At 35.8% G+C, this 18,331-nt stretch overlaps 2 protein-coding genes across 7 annotated transcripts; one reads left to right on the top strand and one right to left on the bottom strand.

Moving 5' to 3' along the window:
* Window positions 1–1,320: 1,320 nt before the first annotated feature.
* Window positions 1,321–8,171, bottom strand: LOC136773910 (serine-rich adhesin for platelets). Of its 4 annotated transcripts, none has more exons than XM_066727878.1 (11): window positions 7,220–8,171; window positions 6,496–6,987; window positions 6,318–6,421; window positions 6,014–6,242; window positions 5,807–5,918; window positions 5,111–5,261; window positions 4,572–5,025; window positions 4,202–4,493; window positions 2,579–3,146; window positions 1,897–2,458; window positions 1,321–1,789 (listed from the first exon to the last, which is right to left on the bottom strand). In XM_066727878.1, the coding sequence occupies exons 1-11, from the start codon at window positions 7,611–7,613 to the stop codon at window positions 1,623–1,625; spliced, it is 3,525 nt and encodes a 1,174-aa protein (XP_066583975.1). In that variant the 5' UTR covers window positions 7,614–8,171; the 3' UTR covers window positions 1,321–1,622. The 4 variants fall into 4 exon arrangements, with proteins under 4 accessions (XP_066583975.1, XP_066583976.1, XP_066583974.1 ...); XM_066727879.1 differs by having other exon boundaries at window positions 4,202–4,836; window positions 4,924–5,025; XM_066727877.1 differs by having other exon boundaries at window positions 4,202–5,025; window positions 6,496–6,710; window positions 6,777–6,987.
* A 251-nt stretch (window positions 8,172–8,422) lies between these two features.
* LOC136773270 (G patch domain-containing protein 2-like) lies at window positions 8,423–11,959 on the top strand. 3 transcript variants are annotated; one of them, XM_066726816.1, is made up of 7 exons: window positions 8,423–8,521; window positions 8,596–9,191; window positions 9,577–9,693; window positions 9,778–9,954; window positions 10,057–10,417; window positions 10,501–10,703; window positions 10,772–11,959. In XM_066726816.1, the coding sequence occupies exons 3-7, from the start codon at window positions 9,687–9,689 to the stop codon at window positions 11,473–11,475; spliced, it is 1,452 nt and encodes a 483-aa protein (XP_066582913.1). In that variant the 5' UTR covers window positions 8,423–8,521; window positions 8,596–9,191; window positions 9,577–9,686; the 3' UTR covers window positions 11,476–11,959. The 3 variants fall into 3 exon arrangements, with proteins under 3 accessions (XP_066582913.1, XP_066582914.1, XP_066582915.1); XM_066726817.1 differs by having other exon boundaries at window positions 8,596–9,693; window positions 9,778–9,948; XM_066726818.1 differs by lacking the exon at window positions 9,577–9,693 and having other exon boundaries at window positions 8,424–8,521.
* Window positions 11,960–18,331: the final 6,372 nt, after the last annotated feature.

The following is an 18,331-nucleotide window of genomic DNA, read 5'->3' as shown; positions in this document are numbered from 1 at the left end:
ATAAAAATGTAGCATTAAAGATCAAATTGGAAAGAATAAGCTATAAGACAATTACAACTACAAAAAAGTTACTTAATATGAACTTCATAATCGTTAAAAAGATTCGAGGACCGTCGCTTAAGCTGTGATAAAAATATAAATTGTAATCAAAATAAATATCACTTCTTATTTGGCAATATTAACAATTAAATTTAACATAAAAAATTATGTTTATTACATAACTAATCTTATGAAATCAATATCAAATGGTCATTAATGTTGTGTACAGCTGATTTAACTAAATTTAAAAGATATTATGAATTTTTACGCTGCAAAGGCCAATATTACAGTCAAAAAACTTTTTACAAAGCATAATTTGACCAATTAAAAAAGGTTAAATAAAATCGTAAGATATAAATTCAGTATCTTTACTTTCGACTATTATACATTATTTAAAATTTATACTTCAGTGAATTTTTAGTTCACAAAAATTATCTGTATACTAATTTAGGATATACACTTGCTTTTTAAAAAAGATAATTTCTCTTTAATACGTATAAGAATGTTCCTTAAAATTAATTTAAAGATCATAATTATTGGTAAAATAAAAATAACAGGGTAACAAAGAAATATTAAAATAAAATTATCTAGAATGTTATGATAAATTTAGGCACTATGACTTCTTTAAAGCACGTATGCACGAAGTTCATTAAAAATCAATTATTAATAACGATAATATAGTATTATTGTAAGCCTTAGATAGTATTATAATGTTTATAATATACACTCTACAAGATTTCTAGCCAATTTTATTAAGTGACTCCTTTGCAGCGAAAAATCTCTTACACGACAAGGGCTAAAGATACACAACGTATAGTCACAATAATATAGTATACCATTTTTTATACAACCTAATATCTAAGTAGACCCTTACAGACCACATGATTCAGTATTCCTCTCTTGCTAGCTCAATACATTTTTCATATTACATATCACGTATTAAAATGAAAATTATCGTTTTATGTCGTACGGTAATCGTCTCAGTTTGTATAAAAATTGAAGCTTGCCTTCATTTCTAGCTTTTCTAACAATGCACAATCATCCTATTTTGAACATTGTGTACATTTGTACTTTTGAGGGTATTTTCTGTCGTTAAACTCCTAAATTAATTACACGCTACCAAAAATATTTTTCCAAGATTAATGATCATTTTGGTACACACCACAGTTACGTCACAAAACCACGGCAGCATCTATGATTCATCAAACGAAGGACATACTATTGCGATATTAAAATCCAGGCTTATGAAAAGAAAGAAAAAGACAAAAAAAACAACCGAAGTAGTAGTGTAATTGTTCGTTATTATGTATTTGTATATAAAGATAGTAATATTTGCACATATGGTCCCACATCCAATTTGACCGAAAGACGTTTAGAACACGATTACTGTGATCCCTGTATTGTGTACCAAACTCAATTTAAAATTATCAACAGGTATGGAACTCATAGTACATAAATATATAAATTATTTTTTGAAAATTGTGCAGACACTGTTGTCAAATTTACATAAAATTCATTTACATAAAACTTGAAGTAATTCCTTGGTTTTATTTTCATACACAGCACGCAATTTAGTTTCTCTTCTATTGCGAAGTAGTGTCCGAGATGCTTTGTCGCCACGTAGCGTGGAAGGGAATTTTTAATATTTTAACACGCGTTTTCGGTAAAGCAGTCAGCAAAAGTTTTTGTAACTGAGGAAGCGGTAGAATATCGACCTGTGGACTCGTGAGATTTGGCTGCTTTTCCTCACCTAAAATGATAAAAATAATGGTCGATTTAAAATTAATAAATAGAAAAATAATGAATGATCGCACACAAAATCCTTTACAAAGTAACAAAAATTACTCGATTACTAGCCTTTTTGATTTTCATTTTCATCTTCGACATCTTCAATTAACTTCAAGCAAGGAACTGGCTTTAGGACTGGTATGGAATCTCCAGTGACTTGTTTATTCATTAAATTGCATTGATCAACAAAGAGCTCCGTGACCCTCAGAAGCTCAAGGGTAACGCCCCACACGAAATGCGTTAAATTGTTAGATAATTCTGTCACTCCTCCCAGAACCATATTATTAGAAGTTGCAGATTGAGAGATATATGTTGGAATAATTAGTAACCTTTTGATGTTTTTACAATTTGCGAGGCATTTGTCAAAACCGTTTTTCACATCAAAGTTCACTAACTCCATTTGACAAAGATTTGATAATTTAGAAACTCCTTCTAGAATATCAAAAGTACAACAAGAACCTTGACCTTTTTCCAGCCGAAGACGCTCCAATTTCTTTAACTTTATTAATACAGTAGTGCCAAACTTATCTGGAAAATCAGAGCATTCTCCCAATTCTAGAGCTTCTAAATTTGTTAAGTTTTGGAGAATATCTATCTTTTTCTTTCCAAGTTCTTTAACTGATGTAAGACTCTGTAATTCAGATATAAAATACTTGCAATAGGTCCAAGGAATCATACACAGATATAAAGATCAAACTTTAAACATTAAAGTAAACTACCTAAAACTACTGTCAAAATAGAAAAGGCTCACCAATTGTGTTAATTGTGTCAACTCCTGCAATGGTGTGAGATCTTCCGTTAATGACATTCCACTGATAGCTTTAAGTCTCAATTCTTGACATCTTTTAAGGTTACCAACAGATTCCAAGTTTAAAGAATCGCATTTTATGCTCATTGCACTCAGTACTTGCAGCTGGGGACAGCTTTGAATTACTTTCTCTACCACCACAACGGGACATCGACAAAGCTCCAACTTTAAGAGACTCGTTACTCTCGGAATAACGATCAAAAACTTTTCCCATATTCCATCGGATTCTCCCGCAACAAGCATTTTTCTTAAATCTAAATGTTGCGTTCCACGCCTCTGTAACGTATCTGCCAGTCCATCCCAATCGGTCACTTGGCTATTCTTCATCCTTACTGTCTTCCATAATGATGGATGTGCAGCTAAGTCTCTCCACATTTTGCAAACACGAGCTGCCCGTAAGAGTTCTTGTACCTTTAGGTACTGGAAAATACGTAGTAACGCGTGATATCCAGCGCATACCGAAACCATGAAATGTTGCTGTTGTTCCACTTCCTGCTGATTTTGCTTCTTCCTATAAAATCACCATTTAAAATATTACAAATGAAACGTAATTCTTAATAATTTTTACCTGTCCCTCAGATAATAAAGTAAGTATCATATAAAGCTATTGTAATATTTTTAAAGAGGCTTTCAAGGACCAATGATTCTCTAATTAACATCGATTTACAGTTTTATCCTGTATCAATATATACGTACATATATATATATGTATGTATGTGTGTGTATATATATATGTATATATACACATACTAAAAGCCTCTCGAAAAATCATGTGACCAATGTAGCAATAATATATAAGAGCATAAGTGTATATAGTATAGGATATACGATGGAAAGGACAAGGAAATAGATAGGAAAACGCACTAAAAGATTTTTGTGTTTCAGCTCGCACATGTCTTTATATCTGTAAATATAAAAAGTAAAAATGAATTAGATTTTTCCACTGAAGCACTTATCAGTAGCTGAATCTATAATTGTAGCATTAATGTAAAACACGTGACTTGTGAACTACTTTTAAAAATGTTTAGGAAAAAAAAAGAACATTTCTATTTGAATATAAGACATAAAAAGTATTTACCTTGATACTACAATCACAGAACACTCATAGACCAACAACGATTTTAGTCTACTTTGTGCATGTTTCTCAGTTATCAATGATTCGGCCGTATTTCTAAGAAGCTAAGGCAGTGTGCTTCGATCATAAGATAAAATCAAATTCATTTTTTTCGTTGAACTTTTATATTTGCAAATATAATAAATGTCAGTATATATTGCATTTACAAACTTAACAGTAAATTTAACGAAATAATAATTGTAACTTATACTTAAAATAAAAAATATATATAAACTATAAAAGCATATGGTTAACACTAAATATAACCATTATTTCGTAAAACAACATTACTATGCAGTAAAGTGTAAATTATCATTCTTGTAAATACAACATGTACAAAGCAACTGCCAAAACCTCAAAATAGAGTTACCTTAACTTATAATATTTATGATGTCAAATCAAAAATGAACGAAAATGAAACTAATTAATCATTAAAGGACAATCATACTTACTTAAGTAAACCAAAAGAAGACAAATTAGAATCTGCTATTTCTGAGACAATGATTTCAGTAGATTCATTATCGACTATATTCACATCATTATCTATAACGGCTATATTATTATATTCAATGTTCGACGTATCTGTACTCGATCGTGTTGTCTCAATACTAGCAGAATAATTTTCCGTAGATGCAACTTCCACTTTTGAACTTTCAACTATATTTTGTAGCAATTCTTCCTCTTGATCATTAAATGGTATTGTCGTGGGCGACACATTTTCAGGATCACGTGCTTCATCAGTTTCTTTAACATTTTCGAGATCCTTAGCATCTGATACATTTGTTAGCGTTGAACACGGAGAATTAGTGGGATTTGTTATACTTTGTACAGCATCGATAGTTCCATCCTGAAGTTTCGGTGGCTTATCACCAATTTTATCCGGTTTGATTGTAATTGCTGGCTGAACAGCCATCGCATTATTCTTAGGTACAACTATGTACCTCTTTCCAGCCATCAATGCGATATTTTGTGCCGGCCTTGGCAGTGTTCCATCCTGGCTTTGTAGAAACTCGTTCTCCACCTGGGAAAGCCACGTACCTTCCTTCTTGTCGCGCATTAATGGTGAATTCAGGGCTTCCGTAGTTACCTTTGAATATTTGGCAGTGCTTTGTGATTGACAATCTGTTTTATCTGACTTTGGCAGTCTCTGTAGTTTCGGAGGAGACAATGTTACCTGATGTTTCGCTTTCGAGCCCTGGCCACCCAACATACTAATAGGAATTAAAGGTGGTGGTGTCAGTGAGGTTTGTGAGCCACTGGTATCCTGCTGGCAATTCTACAAAATTTTGTAAGATAATCTATTAGTTCATTTGTGATTATACATTAGCTATTATTAATCCTTAAAGGAGAGCATAAACTACCTTGCATACGTATTCATCACCACTAGTAGTATATTCTTTCCCTTCAACGCATTCCGGATGATACAAGCAAAGACATACACGACACTGTAAACTTGGAATCAATCCCATACTTGTTGAGCATCTTATGCTGCATGGTTCTTGAACTTTGGGCCTGTAAGACGTGCGTTGCCAGGGAGACGGGGACAAGGAAGTAAAAATATTTTGCACCAAGGATTTATGGATTAAGGAGGAACCAAGGAATATAATGAAAGTTGTACAAGGGTATTTGTCTTTATGTTTAAGCACGAAAGGCCCAGCCTTTGACTGATCGAATTCAACTTGAAGGAATAATGTAAACTAAAAATTTTTATCTCAAAGATCTTATTTTGGTGTTGGAAATATTATTTACCAAATACTAAGATAAGGGCTTGTTCAAATATGTGTAGATAAACAAAAACTTTTATTTTTAATTAATTTAATTCTATTTTTAAATTATAGCTTTCGTCAGTCAAGGCTTTCGTCCTTTATCTTAAACTTAGTAGACTCTCTTTTGGCCAAAAAGCCAGTTTTAAGAATAATCATCATTGGACCTTTAAAAGCATTCTTAAAGTCTGTTATCCAATCAAATATTCACATTCCATTGAATCTTTAAATTGCTAGACAATTCGTTCTGCAAATTTTGCACAAAATTGAAAACAAAGAAGGCTTAGTACTTACGTCAACAATCGTTTAGTCTTTGTTGGACTTGGTTTTTCTACCACTTGTTGACTTCGCCTGGTGGATGTACTTCTTTGTGGTGGAAGCATTTCACTTTCCTCAGTTTTGATTTCTGTGTGTCATTCAATAAGAATAATTAATAAGAAACAAATTAAATTTTTCAGTAAAAGTAACTTTCTGCAAATCTACTTCAATGATAGTACATACTAATTTGCGGCGTTCTCTTTGCAGGTGCCTTTGGTTTGTGGCTTGTAGGAGTGGTGACTTTTGGTGATTTAGCTAATGATTTTGCTCGTGTAGAAGTCGATGTAGTTTGTGCAGGTGCTGATGGCGTAACAGGTGTAGAAATTGATTCCTGTGTGGATTTTCTTGCCGATACTGCTTTTTTTGCAGCCAATGATTTTTTTGCAGGAGTGTAGCCACTTCCTCCCGATGCCTACAATCAAAAGGAATAAGCTACAAATTTGATCTCTTTCCAAATACTTATGAAAAACAATATAGGTATATTTACTCTTGATCTTTTAGCATCTCTGATAATTTCTTTATTTGGATCATTAAGACCAAGAGGCTCTTTGAAGAAAGTGAAGTTGTCTAAAGTTAGTACTTTTGAATGTACTAAGAAAATTAAAATACATTAGTCTACTATTACTATATAATGAAATTCCATAAATAAGCATAATTATACTTACAGCATTCAGCTACTTCTCTAAAGCTTCTTACTTTTTTACCCTTTGGTGTATAATAATATATATCTGCCATCCTTCTAAAACCAGCATCAGAACTGGCTCTAAATACTAATTCTCTTTTCCAACCATATTTAAAAGGTTCTTTAAATGCAGGATTAGACATGTCAACCACTGACTTTGTTTTGTGTCCACTCCCAGGACTGGCACCATGAGACAATCTATAACCTTTTGATTTAAGCAACATTCCAGATGGACTGTTTGAAAAAGAAGATGAAAGTAATGACTTGGGAGATGAAAATTCTGGCTTTCCTGTGTTTCCCTCAGACTCTAAACTGTTTGGAACTCCTATTGACTCAGTTTCAGATTTATCAGATTCTTTTTCCTTCTTCATATTGATTAATCCATATTCTGCTGACCAACTTGCACTTTCCAAGCTCTTCTTTGGGGAGCCCTTAAATCGCTTTGTTAATATAGCTTCAGCACTTTCAGCTTCAGCTAAAAACAAAGTTATTCTCAAAATATGTTTATCTCTCTATAATCAAAAAATGTATGCTTATTCTAAGCAAAGTAATAATTTAACAATCGTGTATTATAATATGTATTGTAAATATAGTTGATTTAGTTAAAAATTGTTTGATATTGAAGAGAAATCGATTTTTAGATATGATTAAAGTAGAGGGAAGCGGGATAGGAAAATAAATTATGATAGATAAAAAATATATTATACCGATTAGTTTCCTCAAAATTTGACTGCCACCAATTTGAAGAGGATCAACCGCATCGTTGTCGAAACCGATAAATTCAATAGACTCCTCGGAACTGGCATCATCGTACTCCGATAGCTTACGCTTGCGTTCCCTTGTTTTCGGTGTAGAATCGCTCTCCGCCGTAAAGGTAGAATTAGCCTTGAACTTGCGGAGCTTTCTCCTAATATTTGGAGAGGCAGGTTTCTTGGACGAATCTTTAACGTCGCCGTTAATCTCCTGTACCTCCATCTTAATAGTGACGTTTGGTATAGTCCCGGAATCTGGTAATTCTGGCACTCCAGTACCAGTTTGTAGGTTAGTTTCGTTGCGCGTTATATTGGCGTTCCCGCCATTCACGTCCGTAGCAGCGTCCATCGTGCTTAGGTCCTGCCAGGACCGGTACACCTGATATTCTTTTATAACAAATACACACAGCAAATGAAACCGTTTACACCTACTTTTTAATTTGCTCCACTCTTTGTTTTCCCTTTTCTCACACGTTTTCGTCACTAAACATTCGTCTCTAGCGATTGTTCTTCGAGCTGCAAAGCGAACTCTCTTTTCTCTCTCTATTCTCTCACCCTCTTCTTCAGCGCTCCCCTTCTAGCATCAAGAAATATAGAGGCATCAGGCAATAATCCCGCGCTCCACTCATCTGTCGGCTCTCTGGACTTGTCCAAAATTCGCAATGCGCAAGCGCACGCCACTACGCGCTATTTACACAACCACCACACGGCCCGTCTCTCTCGTCTTTTTCCAAGCCATTCCAACTCACGTGATTAACGCATTACACCTTCCCATAACACCTCCAACAAATAGCTATTCTCGTTACAGCCTAATACCCCGTACTTTTGAGCTTCAAATATTTACTTTTCCGGCAAAATTACGAAAAACTTCGCAGACCGAGTAGCGTCCGTCACACGTCCGTTTTTAGTGAATAATATACTACATGTACTGTATGCTATGCCGGAAATGGTACCGCAGTAGAAAGCCTGGTTCTCATTGCAAAGACGCCATTCGTCGCCATTTTGTTCTACCTTCCTATTGGTCTGTCCATCGACAAATGCCAGACGAACCAATCGAACAATGATATCACGAGTCACGATTGGCTGATTGCTTTAACTACCACTTACAATAAAACCTATCTATAGAGTAGTATAGAGTCTACTGAAATAGTCTATCTATGTAGACTGACTATAGTCTAGAGCTTTTGTAAAGCTTGTATTCTTTGTTCAGATAGAGACTTCTTATTTCTGAACCTATCAAACCAAATACTAAAAATTGTAATTATTATTAAACAGTTATCAATAGATTTACCGAATGTATATAAATTTAAGTACGATTTTCACTTTTGCAGAATATTTTCACGAGACGATTTAATTATATTTATTAATAATTTCCGTCTGTAACTCGAATCAATTGATAAATAACAAAAGACAATAGAAAGAGTTTGGATATAAAAAGTTTTAAAGAATCGGTTGTTTTGCAACAATTATAAAAATCTAAAAATATACTACATATATGCTCTTGGAAATAGTATACACATCTATGCATACTGAATATATAACTATGTGTATATTTTTGTTAAAGGTCCAAACAATGCATTATTAGAGCACTGCACTAGTGCACTGTGCATACATACATGCAGTACACACTGCACAGTCCACGACCATCCGCGACTAATTTACACATATAGCCAAAGCTTGTGCACACTCATGATACTATTCACCTCTACTAACTCATTTATGCGCAAAGATAAGAACACAACAGGCACTCTCCACTACTCTCCAGTCTCCTCAGCTCATTTACCTCTGTATATATAGAGTAAACTCGTAGAGGGCACGATTCTAGAAATTCTAGATCAAAAAGAGGACTTTCTCTTCGAAAAACTGTTTAATAATATGATGTCTGCTTAAAACGAAGATATCCCATTCGCGCAATTGTTCGTACAAGGTGGGCAAAATAATGCATCAAGTGAATTAGTCGTTTATTTACCATCTTTAAAATCGTTTTTTGGGCATGACGGTCTGTTCACATATTGCTTGTTTTTTTCTTTTTCTCGTACATTTTTGTATGTATAGCAGTATTTTAAAAAACATTTTGTAGTACGTCATTCGAATATAGTGCTTGAGACTAGATACAGTAGTGAGAAATTTTTACGTATTTGCATGAAAAAATATTAATTTTGTGAAATTAAATATTTTCGAAGATGTGTGTAGAAAACGAGTTTAAGAGAAATTAATATGCTTATAATTTTTAAATAAATTATAAGTTACCATGTATTTATTAAAAATCATAAGTAGTGAATATGAAACTGAGATGTATGTATGCTAAATAGATAATATAGTAAGAATTGGAGCATATGTCAGCTTTGGTGATAGATAAAATTACAATTATGTCCATTCTAATGGAAACCAATTTAAGGATGCTTTGGTTGTGTGTAAGGGAATGTCATGTATGCATTTTACAATTAACAATAGCAACAGTATACAATTGTTTAATAAGGTAGTGATTTATTCTAAAATATTTTCTTTAAAAGGCTGCATTCTTCAAATGGAGCGTGTTTTAAAAGCTGTGCCAGCTGATTTAAGAGTTATAATGGAAGCTCTTGTACATGATTTTACTTTGGCACTTGAAGAAACCAGTAATGGTACAAATATAAGACGCAGATGGGGTATCAGAAGAAGAGCACGTTCAACTGGCAACATTCGTAAGTGTAAGGGTATATAAATAAACTTACTAACAGTGGAAAGAAAGAATTGGGATTTTCTGCTAATATTTATTATTAATACATTGTTTTATTTCATTTGATATTTAGCATCCTTAAACATTAGTAAGCATTCAGATGATAGTTCTTCATCAATTTGCGATATTCGAATTCAGAAAAGCAATAATGCATCAAAATATCAGTCTGATAGTGATGATACAAATCAAACAAAGAGATTTGCTTGTTTTTCCAATTTGCATAATATAAGTAATATTGAGAGTGATTCAGTTAATGAGCACTTTGCACCAAGAACTAACACTAGACGTAAACGAAAATTTAAGAGAATGGCAATTGATTCTGATTCTAATCCATCAACATCTCAAGCAATAAATATTATACCACCGACAACAGCAACAGGAAAGAAGAAAAGGGTTTTTAAATCTGATAACGAAAAGAAGTTAGGAGCAATATGGTAAACATTTTGATCCCTTATTGTACCTGCTTATGTTGTACCATTGCAAGTTGTGTAAATTGTCAAAGTAATGTCTTTCATAGGTGTGGTAAACGTAAGAGATCGTGTAGAGAGCGTTCAACCGACTGTGACATGCGCTCGCCTAAACCAAATAGAAATTTAAAAATTAAAAGTATTGGTAAAGTCCAAGGGGAAGATGCTATGGATTGTTCGAGAATATCTAGCTCCAGTATATCATCTAGTGACTCTGAAACTGGTTTAATTACCAATGATGAAGACAGAGAAGGTAAGTATGATTTTTAACAATTTTATCATTAAATGTAGCAATATATTAAATTTTTTTTTTTTTTAAAGGGGATGACGAACAGTCAGACTGGATTGGCGAAACTAATTGGTGGGATGATGATAGTACAAATGAGGACAAAGTAACAGCTGATCCAGCTTTACATACAATATTACATGGAAGCTATGAACACTTGGGAGATGAAGTAAGAAAAAATTATAGACAAAGGATTCAATGGGTGCGAGATAGTCTAAACGGCCGGGAAATTCGTGCTGGTAGACGCCACGTTGATAATAAACCTGGCTATTCCATCATTACATCGGCAAATGAAAAAGTATCAAGATTTTTACAAGATCCAACGCAAAGTGAATTAAAATTGCATCCAATGAGGCAACCCGAACGAGAAAAATTGCGCAGTTTAGCTAATTTGTATAGTTTAAATTTAAAAGGAGATTTAAGCTGCCCTATATTATATAAAACGCGACAAACAACACAAGCCGTTTGCGTTGATCAACTTCCACTGAATAGGATCTCCGATTATAAAAGATTAAGAAAAACACCTCCAAATTCTCCTAATCCAAACTCGGCATCCCAAAGCCAAGATGTTCAAACTTCTGATATAACTGCCACTACAAATGTTAACCCAATGCAGGATGTAGAAACAGCTTCGGAAGTTCCTAAAACGTCGCAATTAGTTTGGGATGGTAATGATATGGAAACTGAGATTCATACAAAACCCAAAGCACATACTCATGGTCATTCCAAATCAAGTTAAATTAAAAATAATCATAGGTATTTGTTTTGATATATATTTTATCAATATATACTATACCTTACTCATGTTTTCTATTAACTTATAGAAGATTTTATGAATGCAAAGTTATTAGAATATAATAAATATATTATAGAAGGAAAGTTTTATTTTCTAAAACTTTTACTTTTTCTATAAAACAAAGTGAACCCTGTACATATCGCTGCATGTAACTTTCCTTATTTATGAATTGTTTAATGTCACTTTGTGAAAAGTATACATTTTACAATCCTTTAAATTACTTCTTATAAACCTACACAATAAGCTCTATTTATAATTATGTATTTTATTAACAGAATAGTCCACAATTGTTATTGGTATATTGTAAACATATCTTTAATTAAAAAATTAAATAAAGAAAAAAATTATACTCATATTGTGATTTAAACAAAATAATTTTTGGTTTAACACATTTTAATAACAGTTATAAATAACAACACTGTAACTATAACTGTCCAATTTTCTTGGCAGCCGCCATAGCATTTTCATTCGCTACCATTTGAAACTCTTGGAAACGCTGAGAAATTCGCTGGTTCATTTTTAAATATTTCTCCATACAATTAAGGGCACATTTTTCTTCTTGTGATCTAATGTCCCGTGTGGTAAAGTCAGATATACAGTCCATAAAACAAATTTCTGATAATTTGTTGTAAGATGTTAAGAAATCTTTAAACTGAAAATAGAAGATAAAAATGTTGATATTTGGCTTTAATTATTTTGTTACTGTTTACACATCTGAATTATGAACTTGCTTATTAGTTAATCCCGTATTAAATATGCTGATACATTTGTGTACACAGAATGCAATAAATATTTTGTCTTAAATACGTACAGATTTGATTTGTTCTGATTCAACGTCTGCTGACACAGCCATGGCAATAATTGGCAGTAATTTTAAATCTATGGTAGTAAAGTAGTTGATAGGTTAGGAAGAAACAAAAAGGCCATGTTTAGGCACCTTACGCTAAGTTAGCGCTATGTTATGATTGGTCAGTTCATTCAATTTAACCAATCGTGACGCGTATTTTATAGAGCGCTAACTTAGCGACAAGGTGCCTGAACAGGGTCATTGCCTGTATTAACAAAATGCAATTTTTCTCCTTTCTACTTGCTAGTCGTCTCCCAGACTCTCACGCCCCTATCAAGGACATTTCCAAGATTGAACTGAATTCAGATTTACCAAACAGCGGCTGCCGGGATGCAGCTGGTTTAGTTACAGGCACAAAAAATTCCCTATATCAACTCCAAACTTTGCGTAGAATCTAACTTGGGTTAAGAATTACAAAGGATGAGTTCCGTATTTCATTTATTCTTCATTAAATATGTAGTTGTGTGCATTTTTATATGTAGGACATATGACGAACGTAACTGAACGTAACCCTTAACTCTTGAACGCAACAAAAAATAACCGCCAGCGCCACAAAAAGTTAACCGCCACTTCAGCATCAAGCTCGCTTTGTTTTGCGTCCTCTAAATTTTCAATCGGAATTGATGGTGATTTCGTACATTATGTTGTGAGTAATAAAAATCGTTGTTTAATTTTATTATATCATTGAAGATTATTCAGTAAAAATATTAAATTCACCTTTTTTACGACTGTATTTTCTCTATTTACGAGTGCTGCTTTGTATTCTCTTACAAGTATTTCATTACTACTGCGTTGTAATTAAAAGTTAAACTATAATAGTAAAAATCAAAAGTATGTAGAATTTAGTATTTCTTGTAAATAGCTGGTTGACATTGTGTGAAAAGAATAAACATTTATGGTTGAACTTGATTTAATAAAACGTGGCCCGACAATTGAACTAAGGTGATTTATAGCTTACAACGATAGATGGCGCCTAAGTTAATTTTCAAATTCACCTTTCTCTTAAATTTAAGCATGATCGTATAGTGTTTAGACCGATACATACAAATTGTTCATGTGATTCAATGAATTAATCCATTCAATTATGTTTTAGATAAAAAAAAAGCTTAAACGAGAAGACATTTTAAAAAACGAGTCGTTTAGGAGTTTACGATCAATTGAGTACAACGTGCAAGGAATATGTATGATGGGCAGGTGTTTTTAAATAAAAAAATGAATTTCGGAGCAAGTACAAAGAAATCCCGATCTAGAGCCCGTTCAAAATCCTTTACTACATCTACACAAAGAAAACAATTTCTTTCGAAAAGGAAGGGCGAGAAAGAAAACGATTGCATTGCTCCAAACAGCAATTCACACAGATCTTCGAGTCGCTCTTCAACAAAATTAACGTCTCCCTTATGTCGAAGAAAAGATCTCCCTATGAACAAAATGACAAACCAATCTGAGTACATAGATGAACCTTCGGATCAAATTTATCAATTACGCAAGGAGATTAACGACTGGAGAATGTACGAAGCGGCATCCAGCAAAATAAAAAGTAAGCTACTTATAACATGTATAAATAATGTTCAAGTGTTTGCTTTAATTGTTACATATTACAATAATAATACGTAAAACGCGGAGGAAATTCATAAACAAAACTGTCTTTTTATTATTACAGAACATTCTGGACAAACAAGTTCAAACATTCGAACGCCTAGACAATATGAAATGTACTCCAATGTGGAAAGTAACTCTCCGCTTCAGCAAGAGTAAGTACATAAAATATATCAGTAAATTGCTCTTAAATTAGTCACTCAATAGGTTCTTCGTTAAAAAAATTTATTTTACAAATTTCTCAAATTAGTACTTTAGTAGATTTTTTTCTATCCATTTATACTGTTTACTATGTCTGTATTGATTAGGACTCGTTGAAATTGTTTTTTCCAATCACACAGTTTTCATTTACGATACACCCTATAAGTTTTTCAACTATTTCGTACGTGCGTAATATATTAAAAATGAAATGTAAACTTACTTTATGGTTGGGTTACTGTTACCAGAAGCTTATAAGATGGGACCTACTACTCCTATATATATATATATATATATAAATATATTGCGTGTGCGTGTGAGTGTTTAAAACCTGGTTTGGTGTTGAATAAGATTCACCGAAGTGTTTCGAATGGTATTAGCATCGGATTGGAACAAGGCTGCAAAGGTAAGTGAGTACAAGTTACATTAGTACACAGAGAAAGGGAGAGAATATTTTTTGGACGACGGTCGGTCGGCTCATAATCGAATGGTTCACGCGAGTGGATGTTTCGTATGGGACAAGGCTTGAAACTTTTAAGTCGATTGCGGTCAAGCATTCGAGCAAAAGTTGGTACCTGTTACGTAAGTAACTGTAAATAAAGACCGATGAGAAAGAAATGTTAGTATATGTTTGGACAATGCATATGTAAACTGTTGAGAGCTACTACGTCATCCTGGAATTTTCGAAAGTTTCGACTACCTGATAGAGGTAAAAGTTGTAATATACAAGTGACAAATTCGTAGAGCAATATAAATTGTCATCGCTGTCGCGTAGCTCTTAATAATTGCGTATAGCGTTAAAATCGTTTAAAATTTAAAGCAGACGAAGCACGAAAGTTTTATTGGTATTACGAATGTCAATTGTATCCAGATATGATAAAAGCATCGATTACTTATCACAGTTGCCATGGAAAGAAGAGATTAGGGATGATAGTAGGTGTAGATTCTTACGTATCTCGATTGCCAATAATAAAAGATGATAATGAGAACACAGTGCTGTAGGTTAGTGAGAACAATAGCCACTTGGGCACTAATCGAGTGGTAAACATGCCGAACGCGTTGAGTAGTAAAAATATTTTCGGCGACAGGTCGTGCGTGGAATGAGAAAGAGGGCCGAATTCGTCCCCGACCATGGAGTCGGTATTCGTCCGTGACTAAGTTTTAGATGTTTATACATGTCTGAATTTGGTTTGTCGCGATTCCGCTTTAAACACCGTATCACGACCTCCGAAACATCCGCCCCGAATGCGTTATACCTCGCGCCGTCTTAATTATAATGCAAGACGCGCAAAAAGACTAAGGAAAGAAAAAAGGAAAATAAATAAAATCGCCACCACCACCACCACCACCACCACCACTCAAGGTCCACCAGACGGACGAGCGAGAGGCTGGGCTAGCTGGTGATGAAGCATGGCCAGCTCATGCGGATAATGATGTAGGTTAGGTTCCCAGCGGTATATAACGCAAAAATCAACATTCTCCGCGAAGTCAGGTCTCGCAAAAACTGTAAACCGGTTTGGTTATCGTAAATGGTACACGGTTGCGCGAATGAGAGAGGCCGTCTCGAAGACGTACAGGGGAAGTAGCAGAAGAGAGAAGAAGCAAGAGAGCGAGCAAGACTCACATCGGGACACAATTTATTCCTCCACGCGATTCGCATCCTCCTCTCTATCTATATGTGTTAAAGCAACCAAGGTATTTATCGGCGGCAGTCGGCACACAAACTATAAACAATGAATGTACCATCAAATTTTCGATTTTCGGCACCTATCCCGTACATAACCTGTACGAAAAGAGCTCGATAGACCTGCAAATTTGAATATGCAGATTGAACGAGGCAAGCAGGAGTCAGTATAGGCTTGGTAAATTTGGCAGTTGAATAGTTTCAGCGGGAGTCACGTGGGGCAGGCTTGAAATCCCAGCGAGATAGTAGACGGTGGGAATTTGGCACTCCTGCTCTCACTGCCACATTATTGGTGTTACACATATGGGAATGACGGTTAGAGCGCGGGGGTACCGAATTCCCGCCGTTTACCATCACTGCGGCCGAATCTCATATTATATTGGGTAGCCACGGTTTTTACGTAACGCTACGCGCGCGATTCGACGCATGACGTCAGCTCAAGCAGCGTCCCCACAGGCTCTGTGTTTGTGTATGTATGTGTGTACACACGGTATACATATACTACACAGTGACAGGAAGAATGGCTGGGGCAAGAGAAGGAGAGAAGGAGCGAAAGAGGGAGGGAAGGAAGGAAGGAAGGAAGGAAGGAAGGAAGGAGGTGTGTACTGTGCAAGAGGGAGCAAGATGTGTAAAGAGAAATACGCGCGGCGGGGGGGGGGGGGGCGGTGAGAGAACGGTAGGAGGAGAGGGAGGGGGAGGATAAAGTAAAGGCAGAGAGCGAGAGATTGTTGCAAAGAAAGCAAAGTCGAGGACGGCCGAGTATAGCCGAGCTCGTTCGAAGATATCGATGACGACGATGGTTGGCATCACTGCCACCATCGACGGCATAGTTGCACGGCTTGCAGCGCGCGATTGCACGGGACGGCAACGCTGCGGGCGTCTGTTAGGTTCAAGGGTACGTGGAGCAGAGGTTGCTGATGCGGGCCTTGCGAGCTTCTCGCGATTTTCGTCCCACCGCGCCGCGTGTCCAAGAGACTCGATCTTGCTTTTCCTCGCCCTCCCTCCCTCCCTCCCTGGCCCCTGCCAATCTTACCGTCGCAACGCGCATGCCCACAACGCTTTCATCCAACGGGAAACTTCTCCAACGCCTCTGACCCTGTTCACCGAGATTTGCATTCATATACCAAAGAATGAATATTTCAAACCTTTTCTCCCAATCCCCCTCCCCCTCCCCCTTTCTCCCTCGCTATCCGCTTTCTACAGTCTATACCCTCGCGCCTATCGATCGCCTCTTCATTTTTACTCCACCAATATCTCATGCCTCGGCTACTATAGGATACTACGTATCGCGTATAATCTCATTAATTATTCTTACGGCTCCGAGACACGAAAATTTAATCTCTCATCTGCTACAGTGTTACGGTTATTTCAATTTTCCTGCATTTATCTGCCCTATATTGTGGAGTATCTTTACTCTCCATAGAGAGGGAAAAGTTTATATCTAGGGGAGTTTACCTGTATGTATATATATAGTAGGATGGAAATCATGGTGGTTTGCATTGACCCTGAAGTGGAGAAATGACAGGAAGCGAATTCACGATATTTCAGGTTTCGCAATGTCAAGCGCCGCTAGTTCCAGACTGGCTCACGCGATTCGTAGAAAATCATCGACTCATTGTTATGGCTGTGGTCGTTGGAGTGGTGAAACGACGAAACGATGCAACGGTCCGAACGATCGTGACGCCGATGCCATTGGAAATTTTCAGAAGGGAATCCAATTAAAAGAGAATGTACGAGCGTGTGCGTCCCTTTGACTATATATACTTCTCGCTTTTCTGACGCAGTGCATATAAGCACCACGCGCGAAACATACAGAAAAGTAATATAACACGTCCTACGTCTGAGAATGCACGACCCTGAGACGTTGAGAATGCTTCCAAAGCAGCGTCACTCTCCTACCATTAAGGAACGTTGCAATTTTGGACACTTCCTTTATACAATAGTATACTTATATACTGTGTATATATAGTAATTAGAATACGGTTAAAGGATGAGAAGGAAAGGCGCTCGCGCAATCTGTATATATACGAGACAGCATTGTAAATAGTAATTGGTTGTGCTTGCGAGCAACATTAATAGCCACAAGTAAGAGGGAGGCAGATTTGTACGATGTTTCCGTTGAACGGCTCCTCAGCTGTCATGTTTTCTTTATATTTCCGGCAGAACGACACGTTTACCATGGTGCAACGACTAATGCCTCGTGATCGCGAAAGTGCAGCAAAAATCTTTGCGCGCAGCCTAGAAAACCCAGTTGATTGTTCGCGAGAGACATTATGCATTGCGCTCATTCAACGGATAACATCTGCTTAATAGGACAATAGTAGCATGGCTATACGTTCCGTCGAGTCCTTTATTCGAGCTCTCAAAGAGAGTACGCGCCGGGTCTTGAAAAGGGTCTCCCTACGAAAATCTTTAAGACGGCCCAACATCTGTCCCACTCACGTTCGCTGGTTGGCTAGAGGAAGAGGGTGCAC

Source organism: Prorops nasuta, unplaced genomic scaffold (assembly GCF_024137725.1).
Source record: "Prorops nasuta isolate Cenicafe-Biocafe unplaced genomic scaffold, Cenicafe_Pnas_1.2 PNAS00005, whole genome shotgun sequence".
In the NCBI taxonomy this organism is placed as follows: domain Eukaryota; kingdom Metazoa; phylum Arthropoda; class Insecta; order Hymenoptera; family Bethylidae; genus Prorops; species Prorops nasuta.
This window is presented reverse-complemented; position numbering and strand designations above follow the sequence as displayed.